The sequence below is a fragment of the Armigeres subalbatus genome, chromosome 1 (assembly GCF_024139115.2).
Source record: "Armigeres subalbatus isolate Guangzhou_Male chromosome 1, GZ_Asu_2, whole genome shotgun sequence".
NCBI classification, from domain to species: Eukaryota; Metazoa; Arthropoda; class Insecta; order Diptera; family Culicidae; genus Armigeres; species Armigeres subalbatus.
In genome coordinates, this window is record NC_085139.1 from 186,510,919 (window position 1) to 186,531,481 (window position 20,563).

At 37.2% G+C, this 20,563-nt stretch overlaps 1 protein-coding gene across 4 annotated transcripts in view; it reads right to left on the reverse strand.

Moving 5' to 3' along the window:
* Window positions 1-2,172: 2,172 nt before the first annotated feature.
* The window catches only part of LOC134205603 (beta-mannosidase), a 30,649-nt gene continuing 12,258 nt past the window's right edge, over window positions 2,173-20,563 (reverse strand). For 3 of the 4 annotated variants that reach the window (XM_062680990.1, XM_062680988.1, XM_062680989.1), the window contains exons 2-7: window positions 15,802-15,970; window positions 15,436-15,740; window positions 6,578-6,942; window positions 6,137-6,519; window positions 3,336-3,809; window positions 2,173-3,280 (exon numbers count right to left, since the gene is read on the reverse strand). In XM_062680990.1, coding sequence (XP_062536974.1) covers window positions 2,187-3,280; window positions 3,336-3,809; window positions 6,137-6,519; window positions 6,578-6,942; window positions 15,436-15,740; window positions 15,802-15,937 — 2,757 coding nt within the window. In that variant the 5' untranslated portion in view covers window positions 15,938-15,970 and the 3' untranslated portion in view covers window positions 2,173-2,186. Of the gene's footprint in view, window positions 3,281-3,335; window positions 3,810-6,136; window positions 6,520-6,577; window positions 6,943-15,435; window positions 15,741-15,801; window positions 15,971-20,563 lie in introns of those variants that run through there. The other variant, XM_062680991.1, reaches the window with a different exon arrangement.

The window sequence follows — 20,563 nt, forward strand, 5'->3', positions numbered from 1 at the left end:
AGGCTTTTCTGGTTTTTCAAAACATCCTGGAGTTCAAAACATGCGATCTACTCGATCAACCAAGTCCTGAACGATGTATCCGTGCATTGCCAACATCCCAGCAGGTCCATTGAGCTGATAGAATTTCAATCATTACTTTTACAAGCAAATACCTACAGACCTTTTTGGTTCTCCAAAACTCCCGGGAGCTCAAAAGATGCGATATACCCGATCAACCAAATCCTGAACGATGTATACGTGTATCGCTAAACATCCCAGCAAGTCCATTGAGCCGACTTTTACTAGTTACTACAGGTCTTTATAGGGCCCTCCTTAGCCGTGCGGTAAGACGCGCGGCTACAAAGCAAGACCATGCTGAGGGTGGCTGGGTTCGATTCCCGGTGCAGGTCTAGGCAATTTTTCGGATTGGAAATTGTCTCGACTTCCCTGGGCATAAAAGTATCATCGTGTTAGCCTCATGATATACGAATGCAAAAATGGTAACTTTACTTAGAAACCTCGCAGTTAATAACTGTGGAAGTGCTTAATGAACACTAAGCTGCGAGGCGACTCTGTCCCAGTGTGAGGATGTAATGCCAATAAGAAGAAGAAGAAGACAGGCTCTTTATGGTTTCTTCTTCTTATTGGCATTACATCCCCACAATGGGATTTACTATAGATTATAGAGCCGATACTATTTCATTCATTATTTTCACAAGTTTTTATTCACACGAACCACACCGATTTAAAATCCCAATCAATCAGCGAACAAACGATTGCAAAATGCATGTTACTCAACCCAACAGTGAACCAACAAACAATTCATGTCTACTGAGTGCTCCCAGCAGGAATAAGCGAAACCACAGATAGTGCGAAAAGAAATCAAGAGATGATAATGAACCGATGTGTATTGAGTGCAGTAGAAAGCACTGAGTTGGACTCAGAAGATTGATTCAATTAAGACGAAATGATTCGTTTTGCAGCCCGAATCTTTCTGCCGAATCCTCACTCACCACTCAATTGCGATTTCAGTCGTATGCGATTCGAATGTAAACAAATACTTGGCTATGCATTATTTGCCATCTGTGGGAAAGATTCGGTAATGAATTTTGTCTGTTTGTTTTTGGCATGATTCGTTTCTAACTGAACTAAACGAAGGACAATCGAAACTGAAAATATTAGGAGAGCTCGTGTACAGTTGTCTAATTTGTGATTGTGTGTAGAGGTGAGTGAAAGAATAGTGTTAAATAAATCGATTTTTCCCATACCCGGATGTATGCTTGAGTCAATCAATTGATCATTCAAGTCTGTTTATGCAGAACAAATCGCAGGTTAACCACATTGCCATTGGGCATCTTGACTCAAGATTATTTTGGAGCACCTTGGACATTGGATCTCATGTTCATGGAAATTAGGATCATATCATATCATTATTACACCGGATTGAGTAAATACCAATGATGAAGATATTGCGGAAGTCTTGTTTGATCTGGTTTGAACTAAACTCAAGAATATTTTGGAGTACCTTGAAGATTCCGTTATCACGAAAATACGTATCATATATATCTGTCTATTGAACAGGATTGGGGGTATACCGACGATGAGGACATTGCACAAGCCTTGATTAATCCGGTAGATACCGTTAGCTGAACTCCAGAACGTTTAAAAAATAGGCTTTGCATGATGCGTATATGATTTTTGAACCAGATTGGGTGTATACTGACGTTGAGGACATAGCTAAAGCCTTGATTAATCTGATAGTTACCGTGGGCTGAACTCCAGAACTTTTTGGAGTACCTTGAGCATTCCGTATTCAAGAAAGGACTTACATGATGCGTATATACTTATTGAACCAGATTGGGTGAATACCGACGTTGAGGACATTGCAAAAGCCTTGATTGATCTGAACCCAGCCACCTTCAGCATGGTCTTGCTTTGTAGCACGGCTTAGGATCCTAAGTCTAGGGCATTCGAAGGCCTTGTGACAACTAGTATGACTGGTATTTACAGCGAAGATTTATTTAATAAGTTGCTGGTGAACAACATCGTTAACAGAGGGTTATTCAGAAACCAATTTGTAAGGGCTGTTATCATATTTTTTTCCTCTCTTTCTTTCCCGCAAACAGTCATATGATTTCTAGAAGGCATTTATCTGAGGAATTTATCTCACTGAAATGAAAAAAAAAATACAAATAACTCTTTTTGCTTTATTTATTATCACTTCGACTAGTATGCTGGGGGAACAATTCATTTACTGTCAGAACATCAATGTCGTCGCTCTGTATTTTTGATTTGCACCCAATATCGACACATTTAAGGTAGACAGTCTGAATGGGCGTAAATTGTAAAAATCCGTTCTTTGAAAATTGACACTGTTTCAGAGAACTATTCTCTGGAGATAGCGACATGTACAAAAATACAGCCGGTGAACTAATAACCACTTCCAAGCTCACTTGCACTACATTAGTGACTGTATTACAGTTGGACGAGGCAATTGTCAGCCTTACTGTCGGCGCAACCATTTGGGCAACATTCTTTATTTTGTCTAGTAGTACAAAATTGTCGGCAATTTTGCTTCCATCGCGGTAAAGGTTGATTAGCAGAAGGTGGTTTTTGGGTTCCAGTTTCTTTTGATGCAAATGGTCGTATATATCGTAAGATCCTATCCGAATAACTGTATTTTCAGGTACTTTGATTGAGTTAAAGGTGAAATTGTCCACTTTCTTAAACTTGTTCCATTGATAAACATTTATCTCCACCGAGCAAGTCTCATCTGCTCCTAAAGTATCTCTAACGACATACAAATCTAACTTTTTCAGTGCATTAATGTACGCTATGACATGATTTTGAGCAAAGACGTCCTTCATCCAATATTGAAGAATTTTATATTTTCCACCATATTCAATACTAGACCAAGATGGTGCTATCCAAACGTCATTGAGTTGCCAGTAGAGGGCGCCCATCGTACCATACTCTATTCGTTTAGATCGGTAGACTTCTGTTTCTGTTTTGACGATCATTGCTTGTGATATTTGACTGAGGTAGATGATATCTCGCCAGTAGTTGGTGGAATCAGTATTTGGCAGTGGTAGATTTTCCTCGATCATGTGTAGGATTGGCTCGTTACCCAAAGGACTATGTTGACGGTGTTCAATCAAATCTGCTAACTCGTCATTTCGAAGATCTCGTACCGGCCAACTTGTTAGCGCCGGAAAAGACTGGAAACCGTATTCTGAGATGAATCTTCCTCCTCTATAAATAATCGGATTCCAACCATTATTTATGTAGTTGTAATAATGAACTGAAAGAAATTGTTCGTCAGTTATTTAACTTTATGTTAACAACAAAGATCATACCATCTCCATAGTGTGGATCCTGGGGGTTCTTGGCTATGTTACCTTCTTTTATGGATTGATCACCGTTGGATGGCGAAGATATTAGAACAGTTCGCCATTTATCCACTTTTTCGATCGTAGGTTGCACGACTTCAACGTATAGCTTTTTATATTCTTTGGTATACATTTCATCGTTTACATGTGTTCCGTACCAGTTTTGACGGAGAGCTACCTCATTTTCGTTGTTAGTTGCCCATATGGATATGCACGGATGATACTGGATTCGTCGAATGTTTTGCATTACCTCAACCTTTACATTATTTAGGAAAGTTTCGTCCGCAGGATACATTGAACATGCAAACATCATGTCGTGCCAGATCAGTATTCCTAGTTCATCGGCGAGCTGGTAGAAGTAATCACTCTCGTAAACTCCTCCGCCCCATACACGCAGCATGTTCATATTGGCGTCACGGGTCGCATACAGTAGAAATTTCACTGAAATTATAAATCATTTTAAATTTTAATTAAGACTTTGTCTTCGTATATATGAATGAAGGATTACGGCGGACATGAGACTTTCACAATGCTCGAGGAGGCCTTTCGAGGACTTGAAGTTTTCGAGCGAGGCGTTCTTAGAACAATTTTTATGTGCATGAGAATAGAATGTGGCCGCGAATGACGAAACACGAGCTCTTCCAACTCTACAAAGAACTCAGTATCAAGAAGGCACCAAAGCTGAATGGATACAAGGTGCAGTGCATGGTGCGGTTTTGGGACAGAATGTCGAAAGACAAAAGGTCGAAGGACAAAAGGTCGACGGACAAAAGGTCGAAGAGACAAAAGGTCGATGGGACAAAAGGTCGAAAGGACAAAAAGTCGACGGGACAAAAGGTCGACGGGACAAAACGTCGATGGGACAAAAGGTCGAAGGGACAAAAAGTCGAATGGACAAAATTTTAAAATCTATACTTCTGTATACATGAAAAATACTAAATATACGACAAGTTTGAAAACATGTTTCTGAAAAAAAATTTAGCTTGTTACATTTCCCAGAGATTTCTCCTTCTTTATTTCATGGGCAGTTCTTTAACCAATTTACGGTGAATATTCAACAGCCAGGGCGAGCATTGTATGATTTTGATTAGCTCGAGAACTGAAAAATTAAAACTTGTTAGATCGTGCTCTTGTAACACGTATCGCTTCGAGTGCATGTTTGAGTGAAATACGTTGGTTTTGGTATCTTTGATTCAGTGTCGTATAATTAATTATTTCACCAACGCGACTTCCTATACATTCCTATACATTACATTCCGATGTCGATCATGGAGAATCAGAAGTCTCTTGTATAAATGTGTGTCAAATTCATTTTCCACTCATCATCATGTATTAGATGGGAATATTATTGGTTTTAATTCAACGTGACGTTATTATTGGTTTTAAATAAGAAATAAACACTGAATCATGTACACAAAGACTGGCCTTAAGCCGTACATAACAGTTTACATTATGCACATTATTCGGTGATTCAACCGTACGAATCATTTTAACACTCAATCATGCGTGATGTTGTATATTGTACAACATTAACGAAAAAATCTCTCTCATGGTACACAGCATGAACGATCCTGCATTAGTGTTTCAGGATAAAATCATGATTGTGCATATGCAAGCACTCGGAGTATTCGAGAAACGGGTGCTGAGGACCACCTTTGGCTTTGTACAAAAAGACGGTTTGTAGCGGCGAACAATGAACCACGAGCAAGCCCAGCTCTACGGCGAACCCAATATCCAGAAGGTAGCTAGAAGGGGTACGATGGGCAGGGCATGTTGCAAGAATTCCGTTCAACTACCCTGCAAAGATGGTGTTCGCTACCGATCCGGAAGATACGAGACGGTATGGAGCACAGCGAGCGAGGTGGGCAGACCAAGTGTAAAACGACTTGGCGAGCGTGGGGCGCATTCGAGGCTGGAGAGATGCGGTATCGAACCGTGAGTTAACGTCGTTGCCGACCGGACTTTGTGAATTTCCATCGACGTTCCCATCGGTGTCAGCATTTTGGAGTTGACAACATCAAGGCGCATCAGCAGAACCAGGCGAACGATATCGAGGGCGATCATCAAACCTGTACCTACCGAGCCAGTGCAGACTTAGCATACTTGTAATGTAGTTAAGTTAAGGATAATAAATCAGTTGGTTGTGTACAGTGAAGGTAGTGAGACGTTTAGTTTTTTTTAAACAGAACTCCGTGTTCTCGAATTATTAACTCGTGTATTGTGGCGTCAAATTGTCGATTCAGTGGTTTCTGTTTAGATGTAAGCTAAATAAATGAATGAATGTGCTTATGCATATTGCATATTAGTGGTAGATTTTTGTGTAGAAATAAGAGTCTGTAGGTCGGCTATCTGAATCGCTCGAAAAGGGTCTTATATTACATTTTCCTTGTGCTGAATTTGTTGAAACCATGGGCCAATATGACCCTTATTTGGCCAAGTGTCACCCCCGATGACGGTACTCACATCATAGTTTTCATTTGTTTTGTTCTCAATACTATGGCTTTTCAATTTTAACCAATTTTGTAATTTCGACCTTTTGTCCCTTCGACTTTTTGTCATTTCGACATTTTGTCCCGTCGACCTTTTGTCCATTCGACCTTTTGTCCCGTCGACCTTTTGTCCCTTCGACCTTTTGTCCATTCGACCTTTTGTCCTTCGACCTTTTGTCTGTCGACCTTTTGTCCCTCGACCTTTTGTCATAGATTCCATGGTGCAATGATGCCGGCCGGCAACTCTGCAAAGATGTTGTTTGTTGCACTATTACTTACCATAATTTTCATCATACGAGCTTTCTGGTAATACTGACGATGGGATCCAATTGGATCCTTTCATGAACATTGGGACATCATTAACGATGAAATAAAACATCAGCCCATCAGAAGTGCGTTCTTGGCTAAGTTTGATGTTCCGGAAGCCAACTCGGATGACTTTCTCGTCAATCATCGTTTCTCGATCATGAATCTTTATGCTATTGATCACATTGTCCTCCCACTTTACATAGAGGTTGTACAGCTTTTGTCGCCCATAGCCATTGGGCCACCACAGCTCTATTGCAGATTTGTTGACGGTTAATGAATGCTCGACGAAAAGCTCCCCAGTGGTATCGGTATTTTCATCCACGTTCGCGATCTCATTTTGTATTTGAACACCCCTATGTAGAAATCATACAGTTAATACAATACAATTTCCTTAGTTAACGATGCGCTCACAATATTTTAAACAACAAGGTTCCTTGCAGCTTCTTCTTGGCTATTCCTGATTCTAGATAAACGCCAACCATCACTCTCCAATGTGTTTCTTCATCAAAAAGCGCAAATGTGATGTCCCGAATCTTTGCGGAATCGTAATATTCCAGCCGCACGGGTTTCCATAAACCCATCGATGGAACTGCAAGGCCCCAGTCCCACGCGAAACTGGCTTGCATTTTACGGATCATATTGACGTGGCATTCTCCGTTGTATCTTGCTGGGGGACATTCTGGAACTATCTTCAAATGATCGTACCTGGCAGCCAGAAGGGATGCCTCCGAAACGGGTGACCGTATGGAAATACGAAGCTCGGGGCTATTTTTATACTAAAATGTGCAAAATCTGTTAATTTTTTAAATAGATTAATTCATCAGAGATATCTAGAAACGATAAACGTATGTTGATTGTAAGGCCATTTTTGGTATTATAAAATTTTCTAGTGAAGGTCTTATGCTGAGAACAAAAGTACAAAGATACAATATTTTGTTTTCCTCGTTTTCTCTGCGTATTCCTGACGAATTATTGATCTACAGCCTGCATGGAAATCGACTTCCCTGGGCATAAAAGTATCATCGTGTCAGCCTCATGATATACGAATTCATACGACAGAGGAGGCTCTGTCCCAGTGTGGGGATGTAATGCCAATAAGAAGAAGAAGAAGAACATAAACAACTACCAAAAATCGCTTGCACCTGGTTCCCATAGTGGCGTTATCCATTGATTTCTTATGAGACTTGACACTATTGGTACAGTTGCTCCACTTTAGGTACAAGAGAGTCAATTTTATTAAGGTAAATCAATGATCCCAATAGTTTTTCAAGCGAAATCTTAGTGTTAATTGGGTTAAACAGCATATTTATAGTACGATGTATTAACTGAAACCTTCGTTAAGTGTATTTTTATGACAAATCTCATTATAACCCCACTACCTCCACTATTGGCGCTACCTCCATTAAGAGTACGGTTACCCAAGCAGAAAAAAATAATTTTTAACATATTCTCGTAAAATCTGATATATCTCCGGTGTCCGTGTCTGGAATTTAGGACATAAAACTAAAAAAACCTTTGCGTAGGTTCAAGTTTCATCAAAATCGGATTCTTTGAAGCAAAGCTATGCTAATTCTAATTTCGACAGGAATTTCTTCCATAATTTCTTAGGAAAATCCTTCAGAAATTATTTCCACTCCAGGAATAATTTAGAAAATTACGCCATCAACTCTTCATTCTATTCTTTCAGGGATTCCTTCGGAGAATCCTCTGCAGATTCCTTTTTTTTCGGAAATTTTAAAAAGAAGGAAATAGAAGATCCTAAAGGAATTATCGGAAGGGTTTTTAACGGAAATGTCAATGGAATTTCCAGATGAAATTTCCGACGGAACTCTTGAAGTAATTTCTGAACGATTTCTAAAAGAATGCCTGAATGAATGTCTGATTTCCAAAAGAACTAAAGGGATATCAGAAAGTTTAATTAAATCTTCGAAGGAATGTCCGAAGACATTTCTGAAGGAATTTTTGCAAGAAGTCCTGGATGAAATTCTGAAGATATGAGAGGAATTTTGAAAGAATTCCGAAAGGTGTTTCTTAACCCTTAAAGGCGCAAGGGGATTTTTTTAGAAATCGTCGGAAATATTTTTAACAAAAATAACCATTGAAAATATTAACATTAAACGTATTTTCGGTTTGTTGTTTTAAAACAACATTGCGCATTAAAGGGTTAAGGAATTACTGGAAAAATTAATTTGTGAAATCCTGAAAAAAATGCTGATGCAATTCTTTAAAAAAAATGAAAGGGTCCCTAATTCAATGTCAAGAAATTTCGGAAGATTTTCCTGAAACATTTTTCGTAGGTATTCTTGAAGGAATTTCTGACGCGTTTTTCGTAGGAATTCCAAACAAATTTCCAATGGAATATACAAAGGAATTCCTAGAGAGATTTACCAAAGAAATTTATAAAAGAATTTCGGACAAAATTCTTAAAAGATTTTTTCTCGAAGGAAACTCTAGAAACATTTACGAGAGATTTTCTAAGATATCACCTAAAACAACATCCGAAGAATTTTCCAAAGGAATTTGCACAGGAATTTCTAAAAGAATTCGTAAAGGAACTTCCGAAAATCCAGATTTATCTTTGGATTAATAATATTACTTCGAAAATTCAAAGAAGGAATTATAAGAAAATTTCGAAAGTTCCTTCTTTTAGATTTTTTCAGTACTTACAACACCTACGAAAATTGTTTTATTACTTCGAAATATATTTCTGAGAATTCGGCCAGTACTTTCTCAAGAAATCCCTTTGGAAGTTCTAGAAATTCTTGAAATTCCATCTAAATTTCTCTAGGATTTTTTTTTCGAAAATTATTGTAGTTACTTTGGTCATTCCTTCGGACTTTATTTAGCAGTTCTTGCATAAATTCTTTCGGAATTTCCTTTGAGCATTCTTTTGAGAATCTTTGAAGAAAATCCTTTAGAATTTCTTTTAAAAACCCTTCGTAAATTTCGAAATTATTTTGGGGATTTATTCGAGAAATCTTCAGAAATTCCTTACGAAATTTCTTTAGGATTTTTTTTTAAATTTCCGTTAGAAACACCTCCGAATTTATTTTTTTATTTATTTTTTTAGGATTTCCTATTTCATTCTTCCATAATTTTCCGGAAGATTTGTTTCAATAAAATTTCTGGAATAATTCCAGCAAAATAATTTCTAAACGAATTTCTGAGGGAATTGTTGAAGGAATTTCTTAAAAAAATATTACAAGAGTACTTGGAAGAATTTTCAACGGAATTTCCATACAAATTCCTGTTGGAATTATTATATAAATTTTTAGATTTTTTCAAGAATTCCTTCAGGAACACCTAAAGGAAGTCCTTTGAAAATTCGGACAGTAAGTAAAACAAAACCCTGTTTTGAATCTAGAGTTAAGATAAATCTAGAATCTAGAGACAAAATAAAAAAAAACAAAAATATCGGGATTGCAGTCGATCTATCATCATACTTCTTCGGATACTTTCGAGAATTTCTTGGAGTCAGGAGTTACATCGGAAATTTCTTCAGTAATCATTCAGGTGATATTTCATGAATTTATTCAATAGTTCGTTTGGAAAATGCTCCCCCAGGAATTAATTCGGTTAGCCACCCAAAAATTTTTTCAGGCGTGCCTTCGAAAATTCCTTCAGGAATTCCATCGTGAATTTCCTCTCTCCTCAAAGAATTTCTTCACAGGGTGGCGACTACCTGGAAAAACCTGGAAAGTCAGGGAATTTCAATTTGGACCTGGAAAGTCAGGGAAAGTTTGAGATAAGGGAAAAAAAAAATCACAAAACCCAATTTTGAAAATAAATAGCGATTTTTTTTATTCAATCCGAGCAATATACTAAACTTAGGACACTTATGACAATGAAACGCTGAACCAATTTTAATCTGATGAAAAAGGACCACTAAAGGTACTGAAACATCGGATCAGAATTAATAGGGTAACTGTACCAGTTTTGATCATGTTCCTAATTTGGCCAGTTTCTCGCATAACTCCGAAAATAAAGCAATTCCCGATGGTGTTATTAGCTGTAACAGGAGATATATCCCTTACGCTTCTTCGCTGTGGAAAATGATCAATAGTTTTTGGAAAATATGCATTTTCAAGAGTTGGCACTAAGATTAGGCACTAAGGTGGCCAAAACCGGTACACTTCCCCTATAGCGTTTAAGCTGGTCATCAGACTGCATAGCCGATAAACAGTACTCCGAGGCAATTACAGTCGGCGACCACCTCTACTATCAAGCTATAAATTCTGTTTTTTGTGTGACCGTTTGCAGCCTCTAGACTAAAAGTCTACTCCGGGCCCTTTTCATGTTCCCAATGGTAATCGAGTTTGTTTCTATAAACAATAACAGAGGTTCCAAAGACACGTTGCTCCAATGGTCACTGTTGAGACCTGATCCAAATAGTTTTTTTTTGTAAATAAAAAGTCCTTTTTAATATTTTAAATTATTAAGTTTGAGTGGTTTTTCGATTGTTCGTCAAAATGTTTGAAAATTATCTATTGAAAGCACCGTTCAACAAACGGAACCGTTCAACAAACAATTATCAAAAATGTTCAACTACAACCAACAACTAAATATTTGGAAGCTAGTTTAAATAAAACACCGAATAGAATCTTTGTGGACCTATGACGGCACTCCACGGCATCGGCATCATCATCTCCAAACGAGATTCTGTAGGTAATGTTTTAGAACATTTTGTGAACTTTCATTTTGATGATTGGCTCAGTGTTGGTAAATTCACTCATAAATCTCAATCAACGAGCGCTCTCGTGCGAACGAAATCGTCTGCGAGTTTAAAGGAATGCATCACGCTTGAATTTTTCATGCTAAAACGCATCATTACACTCATTTACCAAAAAATCATTTTGGCTTAAAAACGCATTTGAAATCACTTTGGGGTCAATTTATTGCTTATACATAAAAGAGTGTCTAATATTTTACACAACAAACGTCAATTCACTGTTTTAACGAGAAGAACAAAAGGAAACCTACGATGATTCAAATGGATGATTCAACTCATCCATGAGTTTTTAGGTGCTGAGTTGAATGCGTTTCAACTCACGCTTGATTTGAATCATCCATGAGTTTTGAGATTTTGAGTTTTTACCAATAATGGGCTTATAAAGTCATTGGTCGATCTTCACGTCCTTAATCAATTGCCATGTAGAGAGAATGATAGTGGATGAAAGCATCATATGGTCAACCTCATGTACCTACGTAGGTGGCGATGGTCTCAAGTAAACTTTATTCGATACTCTATAATCATACTCGGACGCAATAGGAGGATAATGTTGTTTTCAATGGTAATGTTTCAGTTTACAATCGCTGCTTTTGATGTTCATAAATAATTGTACTGACCTTTGAGAATTTTGTCCAGAAATTACTTAATTGTAAATGCTTGTGGAGATAGTTATTCACTTCACAAATTTTTTTCAAATTACTGTAGAATTCTCACTGAAATATAAAAAAATCCCAAAGGATTTAAAAAAGCTGTCTCAATAGCATTTGAGACTAGTTATGCCACTTCATCACAACACGACCTCATTGCTTTATTTAAACCGAAGGCCACAATCAGAATTAGAAAGATTTTTAGAAGCTTCCACGATTGTTTACAAAGAGTTCAAAAGTCGTGTGCAAGATTTCGGAGCCAATTTGGGAAAGATGTGAATTGTGAAAACCTTTCAGGAGTTCTGCGCATTTACTTGAATCTTTGTGAACGACCAGAATTACCTACGATATTCTACAAATCCTTAATGTTCTGTTTCTAGAAGTGATTAGGCTTCCAGTAGCTCAGGAACTCATATGGACTTCAAGGATTCATATACATGCAGAGGTTTTCGTATGCTTTTACTGTCTCTAATCGTATAAATGTCCCATATGAATAGGAAAGCCAGCAAAGATGGGACAAATATGCGGTTACAGGCAGTTTAGGAATTGAAAAAAAAAACATTTTTCATACCTGAAATTTTTTGAGAAATGGTCTGGAAAGTCAGGGAAATTCAGAAAATTTTATTCTCAAATTTGAGTCGACACTCTAATCAATAATCCTCCGGAAATTCCTTCAAAAATATCTTAAGGAATCCTTCGAAATTTCCTTAAAATTTTTTCTAAGAAATCTTTTAGAAACCCCTCCGAAATTTCCTTCAGGAATTCCTTTAACCAAACTTTCAGAAATTCTTCCATGTATTCCATCGGAAATTACATACCATTCGGCTTTTGTAAGGGAGGAGTTTCCAAAATTCTGAGCTCTGGCACCGCCAATGGTATTTCCTGTTTATAAAAAATGCATCAAACGGGAAGTCAGTAATTACCTTGGTATTGCCGCTTTGTGTGCAATTTCAAACCGTCTAAGATGAGTTTAGCACTTTCCATTTAATCCACTACGTTTTTTGCCTTTCTCGTACAACACAGTTGTACCGAAAGGCTATCATTTCACTCCAAAATCGAACTTTTTATATAAGCCTCAGAGACCCATGATGTTATATACCAATCGAATCAGTTCGTCGAGCTGAACAAATGTCTGTCTGTCCGTGTGTATGTGTGTGTGTGTGCACACGAAAACCGAAAAACATTAGCAACTTTTTCATATAGTAATTCTTAACCGATTTTATCGCAACAAGTTGCATTCGACAGGGGACAAAGCCTTGTTTATCACTATTGAATTTGATAACGATAAACCATTGCGTTTAAAAGTTATCAAGAAAATGGGATCGAACTATATAAGGGCCATATAAAGTTGGTGTCTTGGCTAAATACGAGAAAGGCAGTATCACTACTCGGTGAATTAAGTTGGTTTTTATCTTTGCAGATACGTATTTCGACCTCAACTGTGGGACCGTCTTCAGTGTCTCATACTTGACTCGACTTCCCTTTCAAGTTGAGGTCGAAATACGTATCGGCAAAGATAACTTAACGTAGTGGAATTAAATGGAAAGTACTAAACTCGTCTTAGACGGTTGAATACATTGCACTAAAAGAGCTTAAAATATTGTTTCTGCAATTTCAAAGTTATTTGAAAAAGAAGTTTATAATTTTGTTGTTTGTTTCATAACTGTTGCGATTACTACTGTGACTGTTACATCACTCGCGGTTTTCAGCATAACATTATGTATTTAATTCTACAAGAACTGAATGAGTATCATGGTTATTGACCGTAAATTGTGCCATCCAACTGCAAATCACTGTTTTTGGATTTTTCTGCATACATTTTTGCATGTAAACTTCCAACGAGTTTAGCACCGCCCAAACGTTGACCGATTTGGCTGAAATTTTGTCCAGAGTATCAGGGCATCAAATAGAACCGAATAACAGGGCGGCCCATCAAAAAATTTTAAAAAGTGTTTTTTGAGCCACCCTACTATAGATTCATTCCGGAACGCTGAACAAGTACCAACATGACCGTCTATACATCGTTCATCGCTCGAGCTCTATAGAAAAGACAATTGGATTCAATTTATACTGATTTCTCCGCAGCATTCGATAAAGACGAGCTGGGTGGTCTAGTGGCTACCGCTTCTGCTTTATAAGCAGGAGGTCCTGGGTTCAATACTAGGCTCGTCCCTTTCCTACTTTGTATTTCTATCTTAGTTCTTTCTGTGTTTCACGTTCTACCAAAACGATTCCTACTGTTATAACCTTCCACATAATCCCAAAACCTCCCGTGGCACCTATGAGATGTCGTAGAGTTCTCTGCATCTTTCTTAAGTAGGTGTAGAACTAACCATCCTTCCCCTTCCTCAGCATTCGCAAGGACGTGGCCAGGACAAATCTCGACTATTGGAGAGTGCATTACTTCCATCTAAGAGATAGTGATTAGTTCCAAATCAATATCTGTGGTAACGGATGAAAGTGATGCTACTCTCATATAATAGCTTTGGTTTGTATTACCTACGAATTTATGCGAATTGCTCAATGCTAATGCTAATTTCTCCGCAGCATTCGATAAAACCAACCACAAGATTGCTATTGCTAAATTCGGACGTTTCGTTTTCTCTGGACCTTTCATCTGCTGGCTTGAATCTTATCTATGTGGTCTTCAATAGAATTGGCGATTCTGTCTCATCATACTTTCCTGCTACTTCCAGGCTAGTCACTTCTTCTTCTTCTATGGCCCTACATTCCATTTGAGACTTCGGATTGGCAATCCTACGGAGACACAGGTTAGTCACTTAGGGCCGTTAATTTCCCTAGTTTATCTAAAGGACGTTCATCATCTTATAAAATCATTAAAGTTGTCTCTTGCCGCCGATTTTATACTTTACTGGATTGTTAATGATGTTACTGATGCATATTTCTTGCAAACTCGGCTTGGCATGTTTTTCGAATGGTGTGAGTTAAAGCGTATTAATGCTGATAAATGTTCAGTGATTACATTCTCGCAGAAAAGGTTCTTCGATTGATAACTGCTACAAAATTGGAACAACAAATCTTTAAAACGAATGGGTCGTTAAGCATCTAGGCGTGTTATTAGATTCAAAACTATTTTTGAATGATCATGTCGCTTTCGTATCTTCCAAGGCTTCTAAGATGTTTTGTTTCATTTTCCTCATATCAAAAAATTTCAGGAATATCCATTGATTGAAAACCCGATATTGTTCCTGTTCGATTTTACAAAACCAGTATCTTGCGTATCGAGGCATTCCAACGCAAATTTGTTCGCTTCGCGTTACGGTATCTCCACTGGTATGATCCAAATAACCTACCAAGTTACCACGACGTTGCAAGATCATTGGGTTAGAGTTGTTAAGTGAGCGTCATGACATACCCAAGCCTTTATTTATTTCCGACCTTCTACAATCATGCATTGATTGCTCATACTTGGTCTTTCTTTTGAACCTAAATGCGCCTTATCGTTAGCTTCGGTTCAGTTCTTTTCTGTTCCTTCAGGGTGCTCGTACAAATTATGGACATAGCGAGTCATTCACGATCGTGAGCCGTGTCGTCAATTGATATGCTACTGAACTCGACTTTCATCTCTCTCGTTCCAACCTTCGGGAAAAGTTTTGCCGAATACTTGCCGCTTCTAACACAAATACTCATTTATAGATAGTTAGTCAGGTTAAATAATTGAGTATTCACGAATTGTATAGTATTAAGAAATATTGTTTCTGTAGGAAATTGTAATTTCTGTTGATATTAAGAGAAGAGGTTTTGCGCTCATTCTAGGAAGAGATATTACTCTACTCAAGCGGGCTTTTCCCTGTTCCAAATAAAGAATAAAGTTCGTTTTGCAAGCGTGCCTCTTGATATCTCTGATAGTTTTGGGGCACTGTATTACCTACCTCATTCCGGAGAATGGATTTCACATCGAACCTGTAGCGAACGAACATATTGTTCGTTTCACCTAGCAATTCATCGTTGAGGTAGACTTTAGAAAATGTGTCCACTCCGTGCAAGGTTAACACTACATGTGTAAAATTCAGCTCATATTGGCTGCATGGTAGCGGCAGAGTGTAGGTCCAATTATCGCGAGCTATCCATTTAGTGGTTAAATCGTTTTTGAAGTCAAGTACGGATTCAATAATCAAAGCTTGCTCTAGTGCGCTGTAAATCCCAGATGGAAGGGTTTGATTATTGATGGAGAGGGCTGCAAAAGAAATTAATAGATTAGTCTGTTTTGTTTACCACGGTACACTTATGCTCATTACTTCGGTTTTCGTTTTCGATGCGCCAAAATTGACTGAGGTCTAGTTCGCCAGATTTCTTCGAAGTAACATTCTGATTCAAAAGTATTGTGATTAACAGTAATAGGACAAATACGAAAAATTTCACTGTGTCCAACATCTCAATTTAATTAGTAGTCCGGTTTTAAGGCATCTGTGGGAAAAGTTTTAGTTAAGAGAAAAAAATTAAAATTTGTGCGCGTGCGCTGTTCTACTTTTTGTACAACACATGTCGACTTTCGGTCGCCAAATTTTTTTTTTTCAAATACCCAGATTAGGGTGCCAATGGAATGTATGGGAAGCAATTGTCATCGAATTTCAAAAAACGACATTGCTCACAAATTTCCTTACCCCAAAATACCTATAACCCCATGCAAAATTTGAGCTCAATCGGACATGATTTAGGGGTGCCTAAAATTCATCAAAGTTTTAAAATGTTTAAGCACCGGACGTTACGCAAACATTTCCTAAGCCCTAAAATATGCCCTTATGTAAAATTTGAGTTCCATCGAACACGATTTAGGGGTGTTCAAAATCATGCTATCAAAGTTGAATGAATTTTTTGTAACTTTGAAAACTTTTGAGATCAGATTTACGGAGAAAACTATCAGATTGCTAGGCAATTTTTATTACACTGAGGTTTATTTTTAAGCGGGTATTATTACGTGGTACTGCACGAATTCAAAACACAACGTGTAAAGATCAAGTCACAAAAAAATCAAAATTTGGATAGCAAGATATCGAGCACCCTTAAATTATGTCCGATGGGGTTCAAATTTTGCATAGGGGAAAATTGTAGGGCTTAGGAAATGTTTGCTTAACGTCCGGTTTTTAAATACGATGAAATTTTTTTCCATAAGAAATTTTTTCGAAGTCCCAAAACACTCGATTTTTTTCAAAAAATGAATTCTCAAAGTTTCATGCATTTTAAGTCCCTTTAAAAAAAATTGGCGCCCTAACTCACATGAACCAACCATGATTTCCGGTCATTTTTGGCCATAATTGGGTGACCGCGGGACGGTCTTATAAGAAATGCATAGAAAATAAATTATTCACATTATTTTTTTCGAATAAAATTGGATGAATTTTAAAAATTATTAAAAATTGCCTGCAAATATAAGTTTGTTGGTTTAGTTTGATTTAGATTGTTTGTTTAGTTTGATGAAAAAACATAATACTGAATAAATATTGCACTGTTCCAACATTTATCCAACCCTTTTCTCCTAATGACAATAACTTCGTGTTATAAAATTGATTACTTTCTGGTTCAAATTCCGTCACTTGATCTTGATTTTCTTCCTTTTTTCAGACAGGTAAGCAAACCTGTAGTATTCTCCAAGCTTTACCAATTTTTACCTTTGCGGGTGGGAAGCTTAGTCAAATTATTCATCCCTATGCCCTTCTAACGAAGCCCTGTGTTAACAACTCGAATTTCAATATCACTTTTAATTTTCGATACACGGAAATAGCAAATTATCAAAAAAAAAAACCGATTTGTCACTTAACATATGAATACATTGAATGCAGGATAAAACAAACCTATATCTTCATGAGATTTTGAGTAGTAAAGTGTTATGAAAGTGGAAAACTTATGAAAGTTATGAAAGTTATGAAAGTTTAGTTAAAGTTTTAGTTGAAAGTTTTTACAACCATGTTTACATTGGCGTAACTACAGGGGGGCTAGGGGGGGCTATAGCCCCACCTAGAATCAAGTTAGCCCCCCCTAGAATTTCTACGACTTTGCATGAGTATTGCACATATCTAGCGCTCTGATCATATCTGGGCGTAGCTGCAAATAATGAATTCTTATCATCTCTCTCTACAGTGAGTTGAATATATATTGAATATATATTGAATTAATAAAAATATATAATATATATAATAAAAATATATAATATATAATAAAAAATAATATATTGAATATATATCATGTTTTCTTACTTCGAAAAATGGATATATCTTGGGTTAGGAAAGCAAAATACGAAGGATATTACACTCCCTTGATTCTCAGCCACACATATAATTGCTTAAGGTGAATCGCGTACGAATCTAATTTCTAAAGTAAATTACACTTTCAGAGGCACATTACACAACTCGTTTCCAGTACGCACAAAAATGTTTTTTAGATGTGCTTATCACCTATGAATTGACATTTGTGCTGCCAAAATGAGAGATGAGCCAAGGTGATAGATATATCCTATAGGACGAGCATGGTTACAGTCATTTTGGGACTCTGTCGAGAGAAATGTTGGAGTTGGAACAGTATTTTCATGCTGATAGAATAAATAATAGAAGTAACAAACTAACAGGAAAAATACAATGGCCGAGATTTTGATTGAATAAATAAAATTCAAGTAAAATAATAAACTGCCTGTAATAGTTACACAACATGAAAAAGACAATTGCTTAACTTGAGCAGGAGACACAGGATGTTTAGGTTACCGAAGAATTGATAACAAATCTTGACTTTGATTTATCAGCAAATCATCAATTCTTTGAGATTTTTATGGTTACATTGCGAGTATTTTTTAAGTGTGCATATGACCTTTAGTTTTCCAACATAACCCTTTGAGATGCATGGCATTTCTGAAAGGATTGTCAAGAAAAAATTGATAATGTGATAGTCAAGAGCAACGTATCGTATGTATGTAATAGTAGACATTTTGAAGGCATTTCTTTTTGCAGATTTCTCTGGTAAAGTATTCAAGCGATGTTGCTGCTATTTCCCGAAAACTTTAAATTTCCAATAATCATACTCGGTTTCTTGAAATCCGGAACAAGCTCGGAAAACCCTGAAATTTCAAGGAGAGGTTACTAAACTGTAAATGAGAAAAAACTTGAAATTATTTACTATGTCTGAAATTCGATTATGCATTTGCACAACATGTGATAGATTTAGTTCGGAAAAGGTATTGGAAGTATGCTAGACAGGTGCTTTCCCTACTAAGCTACGGAAGACCTCCGCCGTCCTCGATCGCCGTTACTGATGAAGCAAGTTGTAGGAGCCAGACAATACTAAATACCCATCCTACTTGGAGACATACATTAAAAAGACATATGAGAGAGTTAGTTCTGAAAATGTATTGCAAGAGTCCTGTCTAGCGTACTGGTTTCGTGGGATCAAACCCCACCGAAGGGAGCGGTTACCTTCCAATACCTTTTCCGAACAAAATCTATCATATGTTCAGGGTGGCCACTTAATTTCCATTTTGGAATTCCCGGTTTTTTCCCGGTTTTTCCCGATTCAAATTTTGGAACTTTCCCGGCAGAAGTGTTTCGCGAAAAGAAATGTTCTACACGCAAAAAAAAGCGTTCATGAATTCGTGAACTAACGAGTTCACGGTGTATTTTTTCGTGAACAACAATCACGGATTCGGGAATACAGTCACGTTTTCAGGAACGTTCTGGAAAACGTGACTGGTGTTCCCGAATCCGTGATTGGTGTTCACGAAAAAATACACCGTGAACTTGTTAGTTCACGAATTCAAGAACGCTTTTTTTTACGTGTAGGAATGAGGTTTTGCATTTATTTGACAAAACAATCTGTGCAACAACCATGCTTGTTTTACGCGACATTTTTTCGATCGTATCTCTGATCATGTGACTTTAATTCACCATCAAAATTTATGGAATTGTATTACAATTAGACCTGTGCGCCGCCGCGCCGCGCCGCCGCCGCCGGTGGTTTTACTCACGCCGCCGCCGCCGACAATTTTGGGTCGGCGCGCCGCCGTTCATAATTTTGCCACGCCGATGACTAATCGCAATAAAAAAAATCAACTAACTTAAGTCGAGTTGAGTAAAGTACAAACTAAAGATGGCCTTACAGTTGAAGACGAAATATGTATCTGTAAAGCAATACAACGTGGTGGAGTTTATTGGAATAGTACTAAACTCGTCTTATGATAGTTCATAAATGGTGAAAAGGTGGAAATCGTCAGCAGAATTCAATTTCAAATCTACCTTACGAGATGATGTCTCTAAGTCAGTGTGGTGATATACATTGTCCGGACTAATAAATATGTTTGTTGATTAGTTTATGAGTTTGCATGAGGCTTCATCTAGTGGATTTCTTCTACCAAGTAGAATAACACATACAATGTTTAACTGATCTTTGGAATTCGTCTAAGCCAAGCCTTTGGCATTCAGTCGGGCACCTAAACCTGTAGGAGACTTTAGAAATTCTTTTTTCTTCGAAAATTCCTTCAGATTTTACATTACGAATTTCTGCAGAACATCATTTACGATTTTTTTTAGGAAATTCCTTATGGAATGTTGGAAAAAAGGCGGCTTTGGCAGGTTTTGTTCTATTATTGTCAGGGGGGTTTTTGTCGACCAAATTTTATGAAATTTGGCCACAATATTCTTTGATATGCAAAGAATGGTTAGGCCAACAATAGAACAAAACCTGCCAAAGCCGTCATTCTATACAAAAAGACTCCTTAAGGAATTCCTCTAGAAATTCTATAATGAATTTCTTCGGAAATTACTCCTATGAATTTTTTTCAGCAATTATTCCATTAATTCCTTAAATTAATTCTTTCAGATATTACATAAAAAATTTCTTAGAACTTTTCAAGGAACTTCTTCGGAACTTCTACCAGCAATTCCTAAAAAAAAAATCTTCGGGAATCTTTCCAGAACTTCCTGCAGGAATTCCTCCAAAAATGCTTTCACGAGTTCATTCCGAAATGTGTACTCTTTCGAAAATTCAATTAGTAACTCCATCGAAAGCTATTTCATTCTC